Source organism: Oryctolagus cuniculus, chromosome 1, assembly GCF_051225735.1.
Source record: "Oryctolagus cuniculus isolate XC-2025 breed Fujian yellow rabbit chromosome 1, ASM5122573v1, whole genome shotgun sequence".
Lineage (NCBI taxonomy): Eukaryota > Metazoa > Chordata > Mammalia > Lagomorpha > Leporidae > Oryctolagus > Oryctolagus cuniculus.
Genome location: NC_142867.1, coordinates 106,718,309 through 106,739,157, shown reverse-complemented (window position 1 = coordinate 106,739,157; position 20,849 = coordinate 106,718,309). Strand labels below are relative to the sequence as shown.

At 40.7% G+C, this 20,849-nt stretch overlaps 1 protein-coding gene across 3 annotated transcripts in view; it reads right to left on the bottom strand.

Annotated features, from left to right (window-relative positions):
- LOC100357107 (NXPE family member 2) overlaps positions 1-16,268 on the bottom strand; it is a 38,795-nt gene extending 22,527 nt beyond the window's left edge. For 2 of the 3 annotated variants that reach the window (XM_089312786.1, XM_002708413.4), the window contains exons 1-3: positions 16,041-16,268; positions 14,464-14,569; positions 2,831-3,591 (exon numbers count right to left, since the gene is read on the bottom strand). In XM_089312786.1, coding sequence (XP_089168912.1) covers positions 2,831-3,591; positions 14,464-14,569; positions 16,041-16,066 — 893 coding nt within the window. In that variant the 5' untranslated portion in view covers positions 16,067-16,268. Of the gene's footprint in view, positions 1-2,830; positions 3,592-14,463; positions 14,570-16,015 lie in introns of all 3 variants that reach the window. The other variant, XM_051849113.3, reaches the window with a different exon arrangement.
- Between the last annotated feature and the right edge of the window lie 4,581 nt (positions 16,269-20,849).

The following is a 20,849-nucleotide window of genomic DNA, read 5'->3' as shown; positions in this document are numbered from 1 at the left end:
ACCTTGGAATAAACTTAACCAAGGACGTTAAAGATATCTACGATGAAAATTACAAAACCTTAAAGGAAGAAATAGAAGAGAATACCAAGAAATGGAAAAATCTTCCATGCTCATGGATTGGAAGAATTAATATCATCAAAATGTCCATTTTCCCAAAAGCAATTTATATATTCAATGCAATACCAATCAAGATACCAAAGACCTTCTTCTCAGATCTGGAAAAAATGATGCTGAAATTCCTGTGGAGACACAGGAGATCTCGAATAGCTAAAGCAATCTTTTACAACAAAAACAAAGCCGGAGGCATCACAATACCAGATTTCAGGACATACTACAGGGCAGTTGTTATCAAAACAGCATGGTACTGGTACAGAAACAGATGGATAGACAAATGGAACAGAATTGAAACACCAGAAATCAATCCAAACATCTACAGCCAACTCATATTTGAAATCAGATCCAAAACCAATTCCTGGAGTAAGGACAGTCTATTCAATAAATGGTGCTGGGAAAACTGGATTTCCACATGCAGGACCATGAAGCAAGACCCCTACCTTTCACCTTACACAAAAATTCACTCAACATGGATTAAAGACTTAAATCTACAATCCGACACCATCAAATTATTAGAGAGCATTGGAGGAACTCTGCAAGATATAGGTACTGGCAAAGACTTCTTGGAAAATACCTCAGAAGCACAGGCAGTCAAAGCCAAAATTAACATTTCGGATTGCATCAAATTGAGAATTTTCTGTATTGCAAAAGAAACAGTCAGGAAAGTGAAGAGGCAACTGACAGAATGGGAAAAAATATTTGCAAACTATGCAACAGATAAAGGGTTGATAACCAGAATCTACAAAGAAATCAATAAACTCCACAACATCAAAACAAACAACCCACTTAAGAGATGGGCCAAGGACCTCAATAGACATTTTTCAAAAGAGGAAATCCAAATGGCCAACAGACACATGAAAAAATGTTCAAGATCACTAGCAATCAGGGAAATGCAAATCAAAACCACAATGAGGTTTCACCTCACCCCAGTTAGAATGGCTCACATTCAGAAATCTATGAACAATAGATGCTGGAGAGGATGTGGGGAAAAGGGGACACTAACCCACTGTTGGTGGGAATGCAAACTGGTCAAGCCACTATGGAAGTCAGTCTGGAGATTCCTCAGAAAACTGAAAATAACCCTACCATACAACCCAGCCATCCCACTACTTGGAATTTACCCAAAGGAAATTAAATTAACAAATAAAAAAGCTGTCTGCACCTTCATGTTTATTGCAGCTCAATTCACATTAGCTAAGACCTGGAACCAACCCAAATGCCCATCAACAGTAGACTGGATAAAGAAATTATGGGACATGTACTCTATAGAATACTATACAGCAGTCAAAAACAATGAAATCCGGTCATTTGCAACAAGATGGAGGAATCTGGAAAACATCATGCTGAGTGAACTAAGCCAGTCCCAAAGGGACAAATATCATATGTTCTCCCTGATCGGTAACAGCTAACCGAGCACCAAAAAGGAAACCTTTTGAAGTGAAATGAACACTATGAGAAATGGTGATTTGACCAGCCCTTGCCCTGACTGTTGATGAACAACTTAATATGTTAAGGTTTTTAAACATGAAAAAATAAAAGACAAATCTGCATTTAAAAAAATTAGTTAGGTGTGGTTTGGAGACTAGATAGGAAGAAGCAAGACTGAGGCAGGGAAATCAGCTCTGGAGGTTTTGTGATAATCTGGTTGAGGAATAATACTAGTTTATACAGGCTAGTAGCGACAACAATACAAATAGCTGAGTGTGGGAGAGAGTTGGGAGGTATAATTTACCGAATTTGATGACTTGTTACATATAAAGGATAAAGGAGATTGAATAATGATACCATTTACCACATTTTTCTTTTCCATACTGTCTGTTAGTGCTATGGAGGATTAATATTCATAGAACGCATTATAGGAAAAGCTGGCCTACAAAACAGCCCTACTGAATGTGTCAGTATCATAGACCATGAAAAATTATAAGTATATATTATAGAAAGAGTTCCACTGGTCATACTCCTTTTAGCAAATGTTTCTAGAGGTGACCTGTGTGGGGTCTTGTGAACATATTACCAGAATCAGCTCTGAACATTGGACTCAGACAACATCAATTTTCATGATAAAAGCTAAAGCTATCAGGCAACTTCAAAAATTTCATAGTGGGCAAGTGTTTGCCCTGGCAGCTAGGGAGTCAGAGTAGAACACCCACATCCCACATCAGAGTGCCTAGGGTCAACTCCTGATTCCAACATCTTGCTGATGCAGACTCTCACAGGCCACAGTGACAGATCACATAATTGGATTCCTGCCACACAAGTCAAAGACCTGGATTGAATTCCTGCCCCCCAGCTTTATCCCTGACTCAGCTGGAGTCATTGCAGACATTGGAGGACGGAAGAGAACCAGTGGACAGAAGCTAATTTTCTCTCCCTCCCTCTCACTTTCTCTCTACCTCTCAAATAATAATATAAAAAACTATTTTTAAGTATATGGAAAATAGAATTAAATATATGCATTCATTTTGGTGCAATTTTTCTCATATTATGTGAAAGAGTATAATATGAGAAAATTATGCATGGATTTCAAAAAGTTTTTGTATCAGAATAAATTCATGCTTTTAATTCCACTTTCTTATAAATCTCTTGAAGTACCTTCATATTACACTTTATCTTAGCCAAAAGGCTGAGAAGCAATTGAAGTACCTTCATATTAGGCACAGTGGATCTAATCTTCAGTATACTTTTTCTCTATCATTGTGTTTGAGGGCCTGCTTACCTGTGGAAAAGGTTCCATTCTTCTTTGCTAAGATAGGAAATATTTCTAGTTCTGGTGGTCATGTGGGTCAGGGCATCACAGGGAACATGTTGAGGCCTCTCGCAGTAGAAGGCTTCTTGGTCTCGGGCATCCAGGTACTGGCAGAGTTCATTGCTTGTATTTAGGGTCAGGCCACATTCAGAGAAGACCTGGGAGGTGCCATTAGCAAACTGGCCCACAAAGATCACCCTATCATAGCCTTGGTTCCTTGCCCTCCAGAGAGCTGATGCCCCTTCACTGGGGTGGATGAGCAGAACAGACAGGGAGACCCGGCCCTCCCAGAACAGAGTGAAGCTGACAAGGTAGGTACCATTGTTGAAGTCGGTCACCTTTCCTGAGGCTCCCGCCTTCAGGGCTGGAGAGAACATCCTGGCCCTCAGGAAATCCCCACCATATTCCTTCCGGCGTCCCAAGTGGTCCCTCACCTCCAGCAAGACTTCCAGCTGGTCCCCCACGCAGTACTTGTCTCGTGGGTTGAGGATGGTGGCTGTGCTGTGTGTGGCACTGGTGGTGGTGTTCACGTGGGTGAAAGGTCTGGGTGGGATCAGCCGATCCAGTTTCTCCAGGATTTCCTTTACTCTCAGCTCAGTCTCTGTTGCTGGAACCACTGGATTCAGTAGTGCTTCCGAGAGTGAGAAATACTCCATTGAAGATGGAGAAATGCTCCATTTGAAGATACTCCATTGGATTAAAGGGGCAGGGTTTCTCAAGCTGAAGAAGAGCTGAAGTATGGAAGAGAAAAAGCATAGCATCAGCAAATAATAAGGCTTGCTTTCAATACAAATTATTATGGTTCATTTCACATCTCAGTGGGATGAAATTACATATCAAAAATCAATTGTAACTATTTTTCAGTTATGGAATCACTAAAATCAATTTCCATATAGTGTGATCTCCCCTGCTGTTAGTAGATGGCTTTGTTGGGGAGGCCTGGCTTAAAAATTAACTCAATAAGGGTCGGCGTTGTGGCGTAGTAGATAAGAACACTGCCTGCAACACTAGCATCCCATATGGATGCCAGTTCATGTCCTGGCTGCTCCCGTTTCCATCCAGCTCCATGCTGGATAGTCCAAGTAATTGGGCCCATGCCACCCACATAGGAGTCCCAGATGAAGCACCTGACTCCTGACTTCATGGCAGCCATTTGGGGAGTGAACCAGCGTATGGGAGATCTCTCTTTCTCTCTGTCTCTTCCTCTCTCTGTGACTCTGACTTTCAAATACATTTTTTTAAAACTTGATATGATTTGATTCATGATTGAATTTTAATTTTTTATGATTGAATTTTAATTTTTTTCCTTTCATTCCCTCACTTATCTTTTCTTTATAAAATCATTTAATATATATTGGAAGCCAGAGCCAGAGCAAGTTTTTAAATATGACTGTACCTAACTTTTATTTGTTTTATTGCATATTTGATTTATTATGTCCATTCTTTCTCCTCCCATGTATATATCATGTGTAATTTTAGTCATACTAAATATAGTGTTAACACTTTTTAGCAGTTAATATCACATACTATAACTATGTTGTTGTTGTCATTTACTTATTATGATCATTATTTTTCAGTTGCTTATATAACCTGGATTGTGTAGCCAACAATATTGTACAATTGAACTGTATCTATTTGTTTTCATTTTACAGAACATTGAGATATTTTCCAACTTTATATAGATAAGATTACATATTTATAATAGATTTCTCATGATAGAATTACCAGATCACTTATTATCGTGTTAAGTACCAATCAGTTCAAAAGATAACATTTTTCTTCATGTTGATTATCAAAGATATTCTCAAAATAAGAGTGTTTAGACAGGGCCAGAGCTGTAGTGTAATAGGTTAAGCCTCTGCCTGCGGCACCAGCTTCCCATTTTTGCACCGGTTTGAGACCCAACTACTCCACTTCTGATCCAACTCCCTGCTGATAACATGGGAAAGCATTGGAGGATAACCCAAGAGTTGGGCCCCTGTACCTGTGTGGGAGACCTAGAAGAATTCCCTGGCTCCCAGCTTTGAATTGGCCCAACTCTGGCCATTGAACAGAAAATCTTGAAGCCCAAGTATATGAATGCTATTTCCTTTGTCATTAACTGCTGTCAAAATTTCTTCTGTAATAAGATATTTGGCTATGTGAAAGAAAAGATATAGCATCATGTATGTCATACTCTAATAATTAGATCAGTGGAAAACTTTTACAAATCTTGATGACTTTGTGATCCCAAGATGGCAGAATGGGGAACAGCAAACTACTCTAGGCAAGGTATAAATAGTACACACACAAAAAAAAGTGTAGGAAGTACGTTCTCAGGGGAAACGTAGAAAATCACAGTGGAAATTCTACCAAAGGAAGAGGAATGCCATGAATGTGGAAGGTGCAGACATGCAACAGGAACACAGACACAACACACAACCCCAGCACCTGAGAGCCAGAGAAAGTGCCAGCTTTGGAGACTAAGGTGAGATTAGCCTACAGCACCCATGCCACTGGTGATATAGCCAGAGGGAGAGAAAGGTGTGAGTCCAGCCTGGAGCCCTAAAGGGGAAAAGGGTACCTGCTGACCCAGTAAAAAGGGGAGGGGGCACGTTTCTCTCACCTCACCCATCCCCCCACAGCAGTGCCCAGCAACCAGCTGAGAGGGTGGACACCATTTGGGGCATAAGAGGCTGTTGCAGAAGTTCTTGTGCATGTGCACAGAAACTGGCTGAGACAAGATGCTGTCTTCTCAGCAGTACTGGTGGCAGCAGCTCCAGTGCATGCAGCCAGCAACTGTTGGGGAGAAGGCTACATTAAGCCAGCAACTTTTGTTGCATGAGTGTGATCCAGGGATTATAGCAAAGGGGAAAATCTGTGTTCCCCACTGATAGGGCCTGGGACATGCACGACTTTGATGCAGACCCTGCCGCTCAACATTCCGCAGACTGGGACTCAAACTGCCTCGGTGGAGCACACTCATGCAGCTGGCCTAGGACTGTCTCTGCCTCTCTGTGGATGGGACAGGCTAGTGGGGCAGAGACGATCTTCTGCAACCCATGATTGTGGGAGCCTTGTGGGCTGAGATTGTGGAAATTTTGTGATGGCACAAGAGGGCATGGGGCAATGACTATAGGCGACTCCACATAATCAGAGCTCCCTGATTGCCTAGGAGGGATAATTGCAGCGGGATTCTTCACACTGAAGAATGCACAGATCCTTTGTAGAGTTCATGAGGAATCACAGATGAGTGTTACACTCACTGAGGGCTAATACCCAGGCATTGATATCCTTGGAAAAGGAGGTGAGGGTGTGATTGTGCCAACGGAAGTGACCCTAGCCCCCTTCGGTTAACAAGAAGAGATCTACCACATCCAACTTGGGTGTCACCCTTGATACTCTTACCACCTTGGAGCACTGACCAGAGTTCCCTGGCCAAACCCAGCATAAACCTCTGGGAATTCATTGAAAGAGCAGATATTTCACTAAGCCACAGAAGCATATAGTTCAAAGATAGAATCCATCAGAGGGAAAAAACCACAGGTATCTTCACAAATGCCTATAAATAAATGCAGAAATTCAAGAATAAGGAAGACAGCATGAACCCCTCAAAGGAACACAACAGTACTTCAATATTAAAATGTGAAGATGAAGAGATTGATGAAATGCTTGAAATGGAATTCAAAATTGACACACCATTGAGCCAACTAACCAAAAAAGAGGGAGAAGACCCAAATCACTAAAATCAGAGATGAAAAAGTAAATGCAACAACAGATACCACAGAAATAAAAAGAATCATCAGGAATTACTACATAGAATAATTTGGGAAAACTAGAAGAAATGGATAAATTCCTAGAAACGTACGATGTACCAAAATTGGGCCATAAACACATAGAACAGCTAAAGAGACCAAGAACCAAGCACAGATTGAATCAGTAATAGAGATACTCCCAACAAAGAAAAGCGCAGATCCCAATGGCTTCACTGCTGAATTCTACCAGCCATTTAAAGAACTGATTCCAATTCTTCTCAAGCTACTCAAAAATATTGGAGGGGGGGGACCCTTCAAAAATCCTTCTATGAAATCAGCATTTCTTTAATTTTAAAACCAGGAAAAGAAACATCAGGGCCAGTGCTGTGACAGAGCAGGTAAAGTTGCTGCCTGCAGTGCCAGCATTCCATGTGGGTGCTGGTTTGTGTCCCAGCTGCTCAACTTCTGAGACAGTTCTCTGAAATGGTCTGGGACAGCAGTAGAAGATGGCTCAAGTCCTGGGGCCCCTGCACCCACGTGGGAGACCCGGAAGAAGCTCCTGGCTCCTGGCTTTGGATTGGCAGCTGTTGCGGCCAGTTGGGGAGTGAACCACCAGATGGAAGACCTCTCTCTCTCTCTCTCTCTCCTTCCCTCCCTCCTTCCCTCTACTTCTCTCTCTGTTTAACTCTTTCAAATAAATAAATAAATCTTTTTTTTTTAGAAAAAAGAAACAACAGAGAAAGAACTATAGACCAATTTCCCTGATGAACATAAATTCCAAAATCCTCAACAAAATTCTAGCCAATGGAATACAACAATACACCAGAAAGAACATCCACCTGACCAAGTGGGATTAATCTCTGATATGCAGGGATGGCTCAACATCCGCAAATCAATAAATGTGACAAATGGAAGAACAAACCACATTATTATCTTGATAGATGCAGAGAAAGCATTTGATAAAATACAACATTCTTTCATTAAGAAAACTTTAATTAAATTGGGTATACAAGGAACATTCCTCAACATAATCAAGGAAATGCATGGCAAGCCCACAACCAACATCTTATTGAATGGGAAAAAATTGGAGGCATTCACACTAACATCTCGAACCAGGCAAGGATGCTCACTCTCAACATTGATATTCAGTATAGTCCTGGGTCTGGCGCTGTGGCGCAGTGGGTTAAAGCCCTGGCCTGAAGCGCCAGCATCCTATATGGGTGCTGGTTCTAGTCCTGGCTGCTTTCTTCCAACCTATCTCTCTGTTATGGCCAGAGATAGCGGTAGAAGATGGCACAAGTCCTTGGGTCCCTGCATCCACATGGGAGACCCGGAGGAAGCTCCTTGCTCCTGGCTTCAGATCAGCACAGCTCCAGCCATTGTAGCCATCTAGGGAGTGAACCAGTGGATGGAAGACCTCTCTCCGTCTCTACCTCTCTCTGTAACTCTGTCTTTTAAATAAATAAAATAAATCTTTAAAAAATACATAGTCCTGGAAGTTTTAACCAGAGCCATTAGACAAGAAAAATAAATCAAATGGATACAAATTGGGAAGAAGGAAGTCAAACTATCCCTATTTGCAGATGACATGATTCTATAGGGGATTCAAAAGACCACTAAGAGACTATTGGAATTCATAAAAGAGTTTGGTAAAGTTGCAGGATATAAAATTAACACACAAAACTTAGTAGCTTTTTATACACAGACAATCCCAGAGCTGAGAAAGACCTCTAAGATCAATCCTATTCACAATAGCCACAAAAAAATTAAATACCTAGGCATAAATTTAACCAAGGATGTCAATAATCTTTGCAATGAACATTGTAAAACATTAAATAAAGAAATAGAAAACATAAAAAGTGGAAAAATCTTCCAGGTTCATGGTTTGGAAGAATCAAAATCATCAAAATGTGCATACTACCAAAAGCAATGTATAAATGCAATGAAATCCCAATCAAAACTGGAAAATTTGGGGAAATGATGTTAAAATTTATATGGAAACACAAGAGAACCCAAATAGCTAAAGCAATCTTAAAAAGCAAAAACTAACCTGGAATCATCACAATATTTGATCTCAAGACATATTACAGTGCAGTTATGACCATAACATCCTGGTACTGGCACAAAAATAGACATGTAGACAAAGGGAACAGAATAGAAAATCCAGAAATCAATCCATGTCATCTACCGCCAACTTATCTTTGACAGAGGAGCAAAAATCAATCTCTGGAGCAAAGATAGTCTTTTCAATAAATGGTGTTGGGAAAACTGGATATCCACATGCAGAAGTATGAAGCAAGACCCCTCCATTACACCTTACACAAACATCCACTCAAAATGAATCAAAGACCTAAATCTATGACCCAATACCATCAAATTATTAGAGAACATTGGGGAGACTCTACAAGAAGTTAGCATAGGCAAAGACTTCTTGGAAAAGACCCCAGAATCACAGGCAATCAAACCCAAAATAGACAAATGGGTTTACATTAAACTGAGAAGCTTCTGCACTGCAAAACACAGCAAAATGACGAGGTAACTGACTGAACGGGAGAAAATATTTGAAAACTATACAAGTGATAAAAAATAATATCCAGAATATATAGAGAGCTCAAGAAACTCAACAAGAAAACAAGCAATCTAGTTACGAAATGGGCAAAGGACTCGAACAGGTATTTTTCAAGAGAGGAAATTCAAATGGCCAACAAACACATGAAAAATGCTCAAGATACCTAGCCATTAGGGGAATGTAAATCTAAACCACAGTGAGGTTTCACCTCACCCCTGTCAGAAAGGCATTCATACAGAAATCAACAAACAACAAATGCTGACCAGGATGTTAGGAAAAAGGTACCCTAATCCACTGTTGGTGGCAGTGTAAACTGTTGTAGCCACTGTGGAAGACAGTATGGAGGTACTTCTAAAATCTGAATATAAACCTACCATATGACCCAGCCATTCCACTCCTAGGAATTTATCCAAAGGAAATGAAATCAGTATATGAGTCAGCTGTACGCCATATTCAGTGTAGCTCAATTTACAATATTAAGATATGAATTCAACCTAGATGTCTATCAACTAAAGACTGAATATCGAAATATGCTATGTGCATATTATTGAATACTACACAGCAGTAAAAAAAATAAAATGAAATCCTGTCATTTGCCACAAAATGGATACAACTGGAAACCATTGTACTGAGTGAAATAAGCCAGTCCCAGGATGGCCCAGGTGCTTGGGCCCTGCACCCCATGGGAGACCAGGAAAAGCACCTGGCTCCTGGCTCCTGCCATCGGATCAGCGCGGTGCGCCGGCCGCAGCACGCCGGCCGCGGCGGCCATTGGAGGGTGAACCAACGGCAAAGGAAGACCTTTCTCTCTGTCTCTCTCTCTCACTGTCCACTCTGCCTGTCAAAAAAAAATAAAATAAAAAAATAAAATAAATAAAAAAAAAATAAATGAAATAAGCCAGTCCCAAAAAGAAAAACACCATATGGTCTCTCCAATCTGTAGTAGCTAATAGAGTACCTAAAAGGTAATCTATTGGAGTGAAATTGACATTTTGTGATGCAGTGATTTTGACCAGCCCTTGTCTTGACTGTTGAGGAACAATGTTTTTTGTCTGTTTTTGTTTTTTACATTTTTCTTCATACTACTTTTTAATCCCTCTACTTAGTGTAGAGTTAATCTTATGAGTATAAAGTTAACTGAAAATAGATCTATGTTGAAGGTACTCCTCCAGTACCAATATCTCTTTTTTTTTGAAACTTGTCAGCATTGTAGACCCATGATACTTAGCTGGCAATTACACTTCCTAGTATCCTGTTTAACTTAATATAACCATATATTTTCTTGTTTACTTCCTACTTTTTCCATTAGCCTCTTTCCATAAGAATTTAAATGTACTTAAGTATCTCCCATATTAACAAAGTGCTTTTTTGAGACTCCAGTTCTCCTTTAACTATCATGCTTTCACTTAGTCACCACTCCTGCCAATTATATGTTGCAAGTTCTCTTCCATCCCTTTTCCCCACTTTCTCTCCTACAACTCACATCTCAGCCCAGTGCTTTTTTTAGGTTTTACTATTTACTTGAAATCAGTAAGAATAAGAGTGGGATTGACTTTCCATTGACTGGCTCACTCCTCAAATGGAAAAATCAAATGCCTGGGGCTGGGCCAGGCTGAAGCCAAGAAAGGAACATGTCTTCTAGGTCTCCCACATGGGTAGCAAGGGTCCAAGTATTTGAGCCATCACTTGCTGCTTCCCAGGTGCATTAGCAGGAAGTTGGATCAGGAGTGAACTACCCAGGACTCGAAGTGCTCCAATATGGAATGCAGGCCTCCCAAATGGCACCTTAACCCATTAAACCATGTTTTACTCAGATCTACATATTCAATAGTCTATTGAAGATATATCTCCATTTTGATGATCTGAAAGGATCTCAAATATAAATTGTTTCTGTATAAATTAATTTTCTGTTCTTCAACAGTATTTCTCATACTCTGACATATTCATATACTCAATGAAAGTTATCACAGCCCTATAGCTCTGCAAACCTAGAATGCAGTTCCTGGTTAACTCCACCATTTACCCTCCTAGCCAATCATTATTGTTGCCAATTCTATTTCAAATTCATTGATTTTTTTCCATCCTTATTGTTAGTTCTATTTTTCAGTTACCATTACCGTTCACCTAGATCACTGAACAATCTTTCTTTATTTATCAATTATTTATTAAGCACCTCCTTTTGCCACACAATATTCTGGATACTTGGAAGTTAACAACAAATAAATACAAAAATATTTTCCTTCTTATATGTTACCTTATGGTAGATCAAGATAGACAATATTCAAAGAACATAATAAGTCAGTAACTCATAGAGTACAGCAGGGAGTGAAAAGCACCATTGCAAAAAGGAAGTCAAAAGGGTAGGAGGAATTTTAAGAGGTTAGGATGGGCTGTTTCTAGAATCAAATAGATGACATTTGAGGAAAGACTTGAAGGAAGTAATAAGCTAGTTTTGTGGTCACACTGTGGTGCAACAACACCCTGGCCTGAAGTGCCAGCATCCCATATGGGCGCCAGTTCGAGATCCTGCTGCTCCATTTCCCATCCAGCTCTCTGCTATGGCCTGGGAAAGCAGTAGAGGATGACCCAAGTCCTTGGGCCCCTGCACCCACGTGGCAGACCCAGAAGAAGCTCTTGGCTCCTGGCTTTGGATCTGCGCAGCTCCGGCCATTGCGGCCAACTGAGGAGTGAACCAGCGGATGGAAGACCTCTCTCTCTCTTCCTCTCTCTCTCTCGCTCTCTCTGTCTGTCTGTCTGTCTCTACCTCTCCTTCTCTCTCTGTGTAACTCTTACTTTCAAGTAAAATAAATAATTTTTTTAAAAAGTTAGCTTTGTGGACTCCTGAAGGAAGAGCAGGTAGATGAGACAGCAGTGAAAGAATGTCTTGGGACAATGGAAGTTCTGTGTCGTTTACCCAAATGAGACTAAATGAAACAATATGCCAAGGAATTTCACCTATACCAAACTAAAGGTGATTAGAGTACCATATTCAAATTTTCCTTTAGAAGTGTAATTTCAAATTATTAAAAACAACCATGATATTGTGTCTATATCAAAACCTGAAACAATGTACAAACAGCAAATGTTTGTTGAATGAATGGTTAGAACTGATGGAGACTGAAGGCAGGGAAATTAATTAGTAGCTATTTTTCAGCACTTTAAGTGAGAAATGACAAAGGACTAAACTTTAAAGCAAGGAATATGGATGGAGAAAAAAAGGTCTGATTTGAGAGGCAGGTTTTCTAACACTTACTGGTTTTTACCTAGTCGAGAGTTTTTGCTTGGTTGACTACATGGTCTGCAGTCAGTAGTCAAGATAGGAGAGATACAGGAAAGCACAGGAAATTTCTTTCCATTAGGTCTTGTAGACTTGTTTTGTTTGTTTTTCCAAGGGAAGATGGTGTGAGATAGAACAGATTCAGAGTGTGTTTTTAAATATGTCTTGCCCACCTTTTCTTTTTTTATTTAAGAGGCAGAGAGGGTGGAGAGGGGGTAGAGAATTCTGGTCTAATGCACCCCCCAAATGCTCACACCAGCTGGGACTGAACTGGGTGGAAGTCAGGAGCTAAGAACTCCATCCAGGTCTCCCTACTGGGTGGCAGGGACCCAACCACTTCAGCTATCACCTGCTGCTTCTCAGGATCTACACTAGCAGGGAGCTGGACTCCAGAGCCAAAGATAGACTCAAACCCAGGTACTCAAATATGAGATACAAGTGTCTTAATGACAAGTTCAAAGGCCCACTCATACTGTGTATTTGTGTATGTGGGTGGGGCAGCATTTTTGAGAGGCTTAAGTGGAGACATCCAATGAACAACACATGTACAGCAGTGGGTCTCAGAAGTGGCTTCTGCTCTGGGAACACACTGTAGAGGTTGTTAAGCTTCAGCATTATATAAAATCAGCAGGGGAGATTGTGAATACAACATAGGCTCAACCCCCAAACTTTCAGTAACTCTGGAGTAGGGCTCAGGAATCTGCATTATACACACACAGGCACAAACATGGAAGTTCTGGTGCAGAGAGCCCTCAAGTCTAACTTTAAGAAACACTAATACGGGTAACAAAGGAGTATGGGGGGTATGAATGAAGTCCTACAAGTGTGCAAGAAAAGAAGATCAAAGGAAGAAATCTAAAGAACTCAGAATTTGGAGAGATGACCCAAGAAGAGAAACCTCCTGAGTATGCTCTAAGCTCTTTTGCTAGTTCCCATTATCTTTTTTTTTTAACTTTTATTTAATAAATATAAATTTCCAAAGTACAGAATATTGATTACAATGGCTTCCCCCCCATAACGTCCCTCCAACCCACAACCCTGCCCTTATCCACTCCCTCTCCCCTTCCATTCACATCAAGATTCATTTTCGATTCTCTTTATATACAGAAGATCAGTTTAGCATACATTAAGTAAAGATTTCAACAGTTTGCTCCCACACAGAAACATAAAGTGAAAAATACTGTTTGAGTACTAGTTATAGCATTAAATCACAATGTACAGCACACTAAGGACAAAGATCCTACATGAGGAGTAAGTGCACAGTGACTCCTGTTGTTGACTTAACAAATTGACACTCTTGTTTATGGCATCAGTAATCACCCTAGGCTCTTGTCATGAGCTGCCAAGGCTATGGAAGCCCCCTGAGTTCACTGACTCTGATAATTTTTAGACAAGGCCATGGTCAAAGTGGAAGTTCTCTCCTCCCTTCAGAGAAAGGTACCTCCTTCTTTGATGACCTGTTCTTTCCACTGGGATCTCACCTGTGGAGATCTTTCATTTAGGTTTTTTTTTCCCCCAGAGTGTCTTGGCTTTCCATGCCTGAAATACTCTCATGGGCATTTCAGCCGGATCCGCATGCCTTAAGGGCTGATTATGAGGCCAGAGTTCATCTTATATAAATAAAAAATAAAAACTGGAAAAAATTAATAAGAAAAGGAACAAAGAAAGACAGACCACAGGAAAAGAAAAATCTGACACATGTTAATCAGACTACACAAAGATGATGAAAATGTTCTGAATAAGACAGGGAACTTAATTGGAGATATAATTGGAGTACAGTGTCCGAGGCTAAAGAAGGAAGGATTGAAAGGTGGGCTGGTTGGCTGTGCCAAAAACCACTGAGATGGCCACGCTCCACCTGCCCCTAAGAAATAGCAACAACGGAGTACATATTGTCCAAAAGAGCAATGCTGACTAGGGAACCCTCTCAACTTTTATTTCTTGCCTTTCAGGCAGGGGGTATTAGAATGAAGTCATTCATTGTGACTTTATGTGAAAGTTTACACAAGGAATCAATTCCTACCTTCATGTGGTCTTCCGAAGCCAAGTATATGACCCAGAAAACTATTGTAAATATCAGTAACACCAGTGACTTGCGAGCTATGGCATTTGGAAACAAAACGAATATCCTGCAAGACAGGACAGGAGAAATAGTCACACAAGAAATCAAATAGACATGGCACTGGTCTGGGTATGTTGGTTCCTCCTCAGTAATCTCTGGAACAGGGTGAGAGTCTCCTAGGCTTTCAGAATGTTCCTTCTATGTTCTATTAGAAATAAGAAGCAAAGTTCTTCCTTGGGGCAGGAATCAGAACCAGTTGAGGGATTCCTGGCTTCTGACTCTCAAGTTATTTCTACAAGTGTGGAGTCACATCAGGCCTCTGCATCTTCTCTCATTGAAGACTCAGTGTGGACAGCAAGCTGTAGCATTGTTGACCCCAGTAAATGCTTCTTTTTACCCAAGTAAATGCTTCATTAACCCAAAGTAAATGTCTTCTACTAAACCCTGGTTTGTAAATCTTTCTGACACACATGTGCACACGCATACTCACAAGTTTTCTGATGCACTCCCTCTCATGTCTCCTCTGCCCCCAGAGGCTTCACAATAAATCCCCCATTAATATTTTTAGGACACTTGTTTCCATCTTGGGTTTTATCCCCTCATGCCAAAGTTGTCAGTAAACAGTGCCAAAAAGCCCAAGAGTTATTGTCTTTAGAAAAGCTCACTAAAAAAAAAATTTAAAAACTTAGTCTCAAGAAAAGCTCAGTAAATATAAAAAAAAAACACAAAAAATTTTGGTAGCTCAATATTTTAGTTCTAGTTTTTAATTAAAATTTTATTAACATGAAAGAGTTGTAGAGTTTTATGGCATATGGTACAATATTTCAGCACATAAATACAGTATCAGCTGACTAAATCAGGCAGTTGCCTTTTAAATTTCCTTATCTTTTCTTTGTATTTGGAGCCTACCAGCTCCTTTCCTCCAGTTCTTTATATGTGTAGAATACATGATTGTGGATCACAGTTGCCCACTGGACTGTAGGGCAGCAAAGCTGATTAAATCTACCCCTCCTCCCACCACTTTCTCAGTTTCCTATAAGCACCTTTTTAAGTTCACATTGACATTGTTTTAGCTTCCATATATGAAAGGGAACATGCAGTACTTGTCCTTCTGTGTCTGGCTTATCTCTTAAACTCAGAATCCCAAAAGTATGTGAATATGTGGCTTAAGAACTAAATTATGGTTGTGGTTCTCAAATTTACCTCCTGGGATCCAGAGTGAATAAAACCACACCAAGTCCCAATTCAGGACACATGAACATGCACACACACACACACATACACACACAAACCACAATCCTTCTAAAACAATACTTACCCTAACTACATGTGATGTACTTGGATATTTTCTAGTTATTCTATTTTATCCCACCCAGTTGTATTCTGCATTAAAAGTATTTTTAATACCCAAATAAAACAATTTGACCATCCCCCTAAAGGGCTGCGACATGCCATTTGCAAAGCACCACTGGTCTACAGCTCTCTGCCCTCTCCCCACTCCATTAAAGCCTACCAGCAAAAGTTGGAAGGCACTGCACCTGTGGATGCATAGCTTCTCCGTCATTTTCTCGTTTTATCTCCAATGAATGACAGCTGCACAGTCTCCTTGATCGAAGCCTTGGTTTCAGGGTTAGAGTTTCCCAATAAGCTTCATCAATCAAAAGCTGAAATGTTATTTGTGTCCACAGAGTGCCAGCTGGAGTCACAGCTCTCCTTTTCAGGGATCTGTTCCTGTTTATTCTACACAGCCAGTGGCAGGAGGAAGCTCCAAAGCTTGATTTTTAAAGAACAGACAGCTAATTGCAGGGCAAGGTCAACAGTTGGTTGAGGCATTATATATTTATGTGCAAACTGTACTTCCCTTGCTTATGCCTTTGTTTGACTGTGATGTGTAGTCACCTCCACATTAGAAGGGGAAATACCTGAAAACTTGGAAACAAGAAAAACAGAAGCCCTGGTCCACAGTTTCAGAACACCGGAGAATCACTTTAGCTGATTCCTCTCAACATTTGGAGTATTTTATTTTTGAAAAAAAGATTTATTTTTATTTGAAAGGCAGAGTTACACACAGAGAGAAGGAGAGGCAGAGAGAGAGAGGCTTTCCATCCACTGGTTCACTCCCCAGTTGGCCACTACAGCCAGAGCCAAGCCGATATGAAGCCAGGAGCCAGGAGTTTCTTCCAGGTCTCCCACGTGGATGCAGGGGCCCAAGGATTTGAGCCATCTTCTACTGCTTTCCCAGGCCATAGCAGAGAGTTGGATCGGAAGTGGAGCAGCCAGAACTCAAACCGGTGCCCATATGGGATGCTGGCACTGCAGGCAGCAGCTTTACCCGCTACACCACAGCGCCGGCCGAGTACTTTCTTTTTAAACTCTGCCTCCTTGTTCTAAACCACTGCAAACAAAAAGCACTCCAGCCCTAAAGATTTAAATTAAATGTCAGGCTGTAAGAGGAGTAGCCACCAGTCTAAATCCTGCTGCAATTCTGCATATGGAACAAGAAAGGAGAGAATCCAAAAGAGCAAACTGTGTTTTGTAGATAGCATGACATTAATGGTGGTAAGTGGCCATGGTACATCAGTCTACATTACTTTGCATGAGGGGCCTTTGATCTAGCTCTCTCTATACTGGTGTAGATGGATGATAGATAGATCTGTAGGTACAGATACATATATTTACAGGCTTGTCTTTCATATTTGTGTATGTGTGTGTGTATCTCAAAATACATCATGTTTGTTTGCATCTGATCCAGTCCCTCCAGGTACATGTCTTTATAACTGCATGGATAACAGGATTGTGATCACCAGGTGTCAGCAGATAATTTCTAGAGGAATTTACTCAAAGAAAAGGGTTATAGTTCCTTCCAATCTTTCCCCATACTTTATAATGCATAATTATAAATATATAAATATATATATTTATATAAATAAATATAATTCTCTCCTTTCTTGTTTCTCTCTACTGCTTTGTCCTATATTATTGTGACAATTAAGACAGAGGTTCAGGATTCCTTTTGTCTCCAGCTTTATTGAGATGCTGCTGGAGATAAAAAATGCACATGTCTAGTACACATGAGCATACATTATGAAATTACTAAAATCAGCTAATTAACATAATATATTAATATTATATAATATATTGTTATGTATTATAGTAATATAATTATATCATTTCACATTACCATTTTTGTTGACATGGTAAGAACATTTCAGATCTACTCTCTTAGCAATTTGTGTCAAGTATGAAATGCATTATTACTAACTGTAGGTACCAGTCATCTCCAGAACTTATTCACCCTAACTGAAACTTTGTATTCTCCAACCAACATCTCTCTATTCTCCCCTCTTTCCTCCCAGCCCCTGACAGATATCATTCTACTCTACATCTATGAATTTGACTTTAAAGATTCCACATGTAATTATGATCATGCAATATTTGTTTTTCTGTGCTTGGATCATTCTACTTGCATGTCTTACAGGTTCATCCATGTTTCTACAAATGACAGGATTTATTTTTTGTATAAGACTGAAAAACATATATATGTACATACGTATGTATAACATATGTATGTACATATATATGTTGTACGTATGTATGTATAACATATGTATGTACATATATATGTATAAATACATATATATTTTTTAAAAGTTTGAGTAAAGATGGATTTAAAAGATAAATTTATGTTGGTACAAAAAAATTTCAAATCCATGCATATTAAGGAAACTTCCAAAAGGTTATGCAAAGCCATATTATAAAAAAAAACTATTCATAGATTCCTTTATCTATTCATCAGGTTACTTCCCTATCTTTACTATTGTGAATAATGCTTTGATGAACTTGGGAGTATAGATATGTCTTCATCACACTGACATCATTTCCTTTAAATATATACCTAGTAGTGGGATTGCGGATCATGTGATAGATCTAATTTTTAAATTTGAGGAATGTCCACATAGTTTTGTGAGAAGTGATCATGGAGTACTTTCATAAAAATTTAACTTACCTTGGTGAAGTCAAGATACTAGGCTTCAGTAGCATGTAGGAGAGAGTGTTGCAAACCCAAAGGAGATCAATGGCTGCGTGGCTTTGCAAACCATTCACCACTTGTTATCTTAGCAACTTTCAGCAGTTCTGTAATCTGTAGCCACTGGATGCCTGTCACACTATGCTCTTGCACCTCAGTTCCTGGAGCCTTGATGCTTTCCCCTGTCCTAGATCTGCCCAGCGACACCCACCCCTGTTACCCTTCCCACACCCTGCCTTAGTGCCATGTTGGGTTTTTATTGTACCTCCAAAGTTTCCCATCCAATGAGAAACCTGGGGGAAAGGACCTCTGCATACCAGGGATAGAAAGAGCTGAGGCTCTGAGGGAGTTGCATGTTTCCACCTGCTTGTCACCATTCTCTAGACCAGGTAGCCATAGAAGCCTCACTTTCTGCTTATTTCATGTTTCTGAGTCCATCCTTTGGTGGGTGGGTGGCTTCAGGCATTCTTATTTCCCACAGTTTTCCATAATGGATATACTAATTTGCATTCCCACCAACAGTTTACAAGACATCCTTCCCACCCTTATATATTTCTCTTCTAGATAATAGTCATTTTAACACATTTAAGGTGTTGTCTAAGTGTGGTTTTTTTTTTATGGATTTTTTTTGTTTGTTTGTTTGTTTGACAGGTAGAGTTATAGACAGTGAGAGAGAGAGAGAGAGAGACAGCAGAAAGGTCTTCCTTCCGTTGGTTCACTCCCCAAATGGCTGCCACAGCTGGCACTATGCTGATCCTAAGCCAGGAGCCAGATGCTTCTTCCTGGTCTCCCATGCAGGTGCAGGAGCCCAAGCACTTGGGCCATCCTCCACTGCCCTCCCGGGCCACAGCAGAGAGCTGGACTGGAAGAGGAGCAGATGGGACTAGAACCCGGCGCCCATATGGGTGCCGGTGCCGCAGGTGGAGGATTAACCAAGTGAGCCACAGTGCTGGCCCCTCACTGTGGTTTTAATTTGCATTTCCTTGATGTATACTGATGTTGAACATGTTCTTCATATATCTGTTGGCTATTTGCATGTTTTCTTTTGATAAGTGTTCATTCATTCTCTTGGCCCATTTTCTAATCAGATTATTTCTTTTCTTACCATTGAATTGAATTTCTTAAATACTTTGGGTGTTAATCTCTTATCATGTGGAGCTGGGGAGCTGACTGGGACGTGAGCAACTGCTGGGTTTAGAGCAGGGAAACTGCTTCCTTCCCTTCCCCGATCCCTACAAAGTGCCACACCCAGCAGCGAAATGTTGAGCAGCCAGGAGACATATTCCTCTTAGAAGTGAAAGAACAGAAAGTGCAGCAACCCTGTCCCTGCTGATATTGTCTAGAGAGAACCTTGCAGACCACACTGAGTTTAAATCTGGCGGAGAGGCAGGGTGCCCACCCAACCCCATGAAAGGAAAGCACATCGCCTGCTTCCCATCCCCTCCTAAAGACTCCCGGCAATGAGCAGGGAGAAGGCCTCGTCTTGATAAGGCGAGTGCAGGCAGTTGTAGCTCATGCATGTACAAGTAGGGGATTTTATCTGAGGGATAAATCCATGGTCACTACTGACTTTGAGTCTTCTCAGGGGAGTTAGAAGGGGGTTGGGCACCCACTTAAGACTGTGAGGTGCTCCCCTATCCTATCTCTATCATGGGTGACTGTACTCTCAAACTACCAAGGTGAAACACCAACAGGCAGCAGGCTCTGGGAATCCCTCAGCTCTCTCCATGGGTGGAGCAGGCTCACTGGGCTAAGAGTGGATCTCTTGTTCCTTGTGACTGTGGGAGCCCTGTGCATTATGACTATGGGAATTCTGTGACTTCGTGACAATGTGTGGGATGTTGCTGGGTCTCTCAGCAATCACTGTCAGGCTTCAGAGGCTCAGAGTTCCCTAAATGCTTATAGTGAGTTATTACAGAGGGAAACATGCTCACGTTGAGCCCCACACAGGTCTTTATGTCTTAGTGTGGTAGATGTGCTTGCTTGGGTGTGTTGTGTAGACACTGGGGGCTCAATCTAGTCATTGAATACCTTGGTAGAGAGAGGGTGAAGCAAGGCTCACACCAGCTGATGTGATCATACACTCCACCTTGCTGACAATACAAAAGATCTATCATGCCCAACTTGGGTATCACCCTGGACACTTGCACCACTCCCAAGCACTGACTGGAGCTTCCTGTCCCCACCAACACACCTTTGAATATCCACTGAAGGAACACTCACTAAGCCAAGAGGCATATTTCAAAGATAAATGCCATCAGAAGAGAAAATGAACAAGTGGTTCCACAAATGCCTAAAAAATAGAAACACAAGAAAAAAA